General features: G+C 30.3%; 1 protein-coding gene across 1 annotated transcript; it reads right to left on the reverse strand.

Annotated features, from left to right (window-relative positions):
• Positions 1–1602: 1602 nt before the first annotated feature.
• LOC127702694 (uncharacterized) lies at positions 1603–4371 on the reverse strand. The gene is made up of 3 exons (XM_052206995.1): positions 4255–4371; positions 3532–3542; positions 1603–1823 (listed from the first exon to the last, which is right to left on the reverse strand). Exons 1-3 carry the CDS (start codon positions 4319–4321, stop codon positions 1665–1667), a joined length of 237 nt encoding a protein of 78 aa, XP_052062955.1. The 5' UTR covers positions 4322–4371; the 3' UTR covers positions 1603–1664.
• Between the last annotated feature and the right edge of the window lie 735 nt (positions 4372–5106).

Raw genomic sequence — 5106 nt, forward strand, 5'->3', positions numbered from 1 at the left:
ACACTATTATTCATAGCAATACAGGAACAGGTCTGCTCTTAAATGGGACGCAATTGTGCCCATAGGAATACCTTCAACCTGTTGATAAAAAAATATTGCCGAACGTTCAGAGATATTGTCAAGGAGAAAATTTTCAGCTTTTATCATTTCATAACAATTCCAGTATGTATATCTAGCATATTTCCCTTTTTCATTACAGAAGAAGCTTTTATATGAGTTGCAGCAAATACATCTGCAACCAGATTTATCAAAGAACTATTTACTTAATAAGAGAACATCTGTATGATAATATTGTGTGGTAGCGTAATGTACAGCGTCGAAAAAAACATAAACGACTAATAGAACGAACCATTAAAAGCAGGTAGTTTATCCAAAACATCCAAACAACTGTTGACACACAGTTAATTCTATTATTTTCATATGCTGTATTACAAAAATAAATAAGTTCTTTAATAGAAGTAAAGGAACTAGTTAACAGCACACAAAGATTATTTGTAGAACACTTACTAGAAACCGAGATGAAACGAAATATGATTTCTTATTTCCTTCCAAATGTAAACTTCCTATTTCTAAGTAGTTACATACCCTCAGCCCAATTTTATGGCGTCAATATCATTATTAATAAGTTACGTTTGTCCATGTTCGAATTATATGGACTTCATTAACAAGGATGTGTTCAAGACACAAAACTACTCTAAGAGAGGAAAGGTTTTTTTTAAAATTATTTCATCATTACTATTATTATACCTGACCGTCTCGGTGGTCTCATGGTAGCATGTTCGCCTCAAGTGCGGAAAGTCGTGGTTCGAACCGCGGCCGGGTCAAACCAAAGACTTTAAAATTGGTATTCGCTGCTTCTCCGCTAAGCACGCGGCATTAAGGAGTAAAAGCAAAGACTGGTTGGCTCGGAGTCAGAATAGTGTCCGAGTAAGGTAACATGTCTTTCTGTGGACACTTGCCTTGTGAACTAGAACGTTAAAATCCAGACTCAGTGTGTCGGTCTAGTACAAAGCAGAGTCAATTTTGATATTACATTAACATGTTCTCGTCCTGAATATGCATATTAATTTGCCGCTGGACGTTAAGTAGCCATCATCATCATCATCATCATCATCATCATCATCATCTTATCGTACCTCTTCCTTTGTATCTCTGATTTTCATTTTTGTATGAAAACGTATTATAAACCACAATAGTATTATATAATAGCAAAGTATTTTATTTTTTATGTTATTTTTTCCCTAATTATTGGCACGAAGAATGTTTACATGTATGGTGATAAATTAATACGATAGTTTGACAATTAACACTATGCGTCAGTGACTTAATATAAGGCGTTATATAACGAAATGATGTAAGGTACTTTTTCGTTTTCTCAAAAATTGGAAATTATACTTCTGGAAAAAATGTTATCTTTTTTCAAATATTTATATGCATTTAATAAAGACATTCGCGTTTGTATTTAAAAAGTTACAATTTAAGTCATTTTTATTAAGGAAGGGTTGAAATATTTCTCTGTACAGTGTCAAAAAGCTGTGTGCAAATCAATGCAACACAACGATAACGATGGATGGCTACAAACAAAAAATAATTAGAAGGAAACACAGATTAAGCTTTATTTATTCATTATTCATATCAATATTGATATCTTTCCTGTTTCAGTTCTAATACAAATAGCCTTTGTTTCCATAATATGATCCTCCCCATGGACCGTTATTCCAGCCTTTATTCCAGCCATAACGTCCGTGATAACCATTGTATCCATTATAGCCATAGTAACCATTGTTGTATGGCCATGGTGAATTATATCCTGGATAATAATCCTGAAATATCGAAATTAACAATTAAAATACCAATTAATGAAATAGATGATTATAATGGATGGCTGCTTAACATACAGACGCAAAATAATATGCATAATCAGAACGAGAACATGTTGATGTAAAGTGAATATTAACCCTGCTTTGTACTAGACCGACAAGCTGAACCGGATTTTCAACGTGCTAGTTCACAAGGTAACAGTCCACAGTAAGACATGTCACCTTAACCGGACACATTATTCTGACTCCGAGTCGACCATTCTTTGCTCTTTTCCCTTAGTACCGCGTGCTTTGACCCGACCCAAAAAATGAATATTTTTCTGTCTGTGAAGAAATAACATAAAAAATGTGGGGCACACTAAATGACCCGCGAAGCATGTTATTTCAAAGTCTGCACCACATTTTTGAGGTTATTTCGAACAGGCAGAAAAAGTATTACTTATAATTTAATTCTGAATTCCATTTTTAATGAATAAATCACGAAAAAACGTTCATGAAAATTATGTCTAAGAGCTGACAGACAAAACACTTTCAGCCAATCAAAGACGTGTTAGATCTAAAATTATCAATGACCAAAATGTGAAAAGATAAATATTTATAAATTAATATATGCAAAAAGGAGAATAAGCGACACATTTTGCAAACTGGTATTTTTTACTAATATAAAATATTACTTAGTTATAATGTTCTTTTGTAATACAAGAATATTGCTATGAAATTTAGTTACACCCGAAATCGTAATAAAATGCTATGCTTTGCTCAATACTGAGACTGGTAGATTAATAAAGATGTTACGCTTTGTAATATGCATACATTAAAGCCGGGATGAAGTAAACGCGAATGAGACAGCAACCAATAGGATATCTAGTGGTCAAATACTATCTTTACAATTTACAAATCTGTATATACAATATGTAAAATATTAACTCGAAACTAAACGGTAGTGACAAAATCAAACGGGGACGTAAAAAAATGTATCATAACATATTCCCTGGAGGACATTTAGATATAACTATCAATCGCCGAAGAGATTTTTCATCATGAATTAGGACCAAAACTTTTCTTGAGTACACAACAAAAAGGCTTAATATAAAATTACGAAGACATCTATCAAACAAGACCGAAGGAAAAGAATCAAGGATATGAACGACTTCAAGTCACTGTACGACTTCATGTTTAGTACAGGATTTATTGCATTCGAAAAATATTTGGACATGTGTTATAGACCCAATGAAACATAGATAAAACTGATACTATTCATCTACGTAATTAGTTACTATATAGTGCTGTATAGAATGGCTCTTAGCTCTTAATTTTGATGTCTATAGTGTACATCTATGGAGAATATTATATATATATATATATATATCTGCTAGAGGGATGATATTGGTCGAAAGTTGGTACGTTTAGTGATATTAAAAATGCCATATCATATACGATTTATTCTATACATAATCCTAAACTAGATGTTTATCACGTGACATGACGTAATATAAATTAGGCTTTGCAACCGTTACTAAAATTGGTTGATTGATTATATTATACATGTTATAGAAAATGAAACTGTGTAAAGTTCATAAAAAAAAACATCATTGGAATTTGCGTAAATTATATGGCTTTAATAAAGTTGTTATTCCGAATGTCTTACAATATAATTTGTTTCTGTGATTTTTATGTTATATATCAAACTTCAGGTTTTTTTAAAACTTACATAACCAGCATCTGAAAAAAAAAGCATTATCAATTATAATTAATGTTTATTTAGTCTTAAAGAAATTATGTTTTATCACTGTCTGAAAATTTTATCTTCAAATAAAAAATGATACTTGAAAATTAAAAAAAAAAGAATGGTTTATATGAGCTATAGTTTAAAAATGACTTTAAGAATTCGTCATGTACCAGAGTGAAAATAAATTACAATTTATACAAAACGAATGATTAAAAACTATATGGAGGAAACAATAGCAGAGCTATAATATATCAAACTTTTTCAACAATCATTTTATTTGTACCTACATTTTCAGATTTCCTTCGTTGGATTTCAATCAAATTGTTAATAATGAGCAAAACTAATTAATACATTTTGAATGTAATGCAATAAAAATGAAACTTAATAGTAAGTGAAAAGTTGCTTAATTTGAGAAAGCATATTATTAAGTTCTCCATTTTTTTGTTTTTATTTTTTGTTGTTATAATTGCCCAGCTTGCTATGTCAAAGAGACTTAGTTTAATTTTTTCAAGAGTGTGAGCATGACTAAACCTTCTCACAAAGAAACTGATACCTTAGATTTGTGCATGCTGTTTCTGTCTTTATTTGAAAAAATCCGACATAACATATATTTCAACAGTTAAGTTAGTATGTATGACAACTAATGACAATATTTAAAGAAAAAAAAAATAATGAACAAGTTTTATCAATTAAATTTTTACTTACCACTCTGCACTGCAAATAATCCAATAAGGACTAAAGCCAGCATAACTGTGAGACTGAATTTGTTCATTGCTTCTAAATCAAACCGTTAAGAAGGAGAAGATGATTTTTGTGAATTATCTTGTATTCTGGCTGACAATTGTCTGCGCTTTATATACGTTGTTCAATTAACTCATCGCTAATCGAGAGGAAAAAAACAATTACACACATGTTCCTATTACAATAAGATTTAAAATGTAAATGTGTGACATAATCCGTATTCCTTGTCAAATTATATGCAAGAATGAAATTAAAAATTTTAGAAATACCAAAATATGCAGATTATTTTAGTTCGATGATTCATCAAAAAAAAAAAAAAAAAAAAAATCAAAAAATCATTATACTGCTTATGTAATAGGTGACAACTTTATTTTTGTATTTCAAACAAAGGCAATGCCATTGCAAAGCATTACTTTCATATTCTGTTTTAAAAAAAAACAAAACTGGTAATTCAAAGATCAGTATATTTAAGTTGGGTTTTAACAGAATTTGGTAAGTGAATAGACCGTATTTGTTAAACAAATGGCTTATTAAAATATTATGACTATTTATGGGAGAAAGAGAGAGGGTTCATTTTGAAGTGTTAAAGTGTGAAAGTTTACATTTAACCATTAAGATACGAGGATACCTTTTTTTATACCTCTAATCAAGTATAAATAGTGAAGTGATGGCTGAATTTTTTTTTTTTTATTCACCACATGTTAATATGAGGTTTTCATGAACTCTGCCATCTGGTTTTGAACATCTTACATGCACTTTTACAAATGGGTAATAACTGAATTGACAGTTGCTATTTAATTGTAAAACTATAAAAAA

Source organism: Mytilus californianus, unplaced genomic scaffold (genome assembly GCF_021869535.1).
Source record: "Mytilus californianus isolate M0D057914Y unplaced genomic scaffold, xbMytCali1.0.p SCAF_5, whole genome shotgun sequence".
NCBI classification, from domain to species: domain Eukaryota; kingdom Metazoa; phylum Mollusca; class Bivalvia; order Mytilida; family Mytilidae; genus Mytilus; species Mytilus californianus.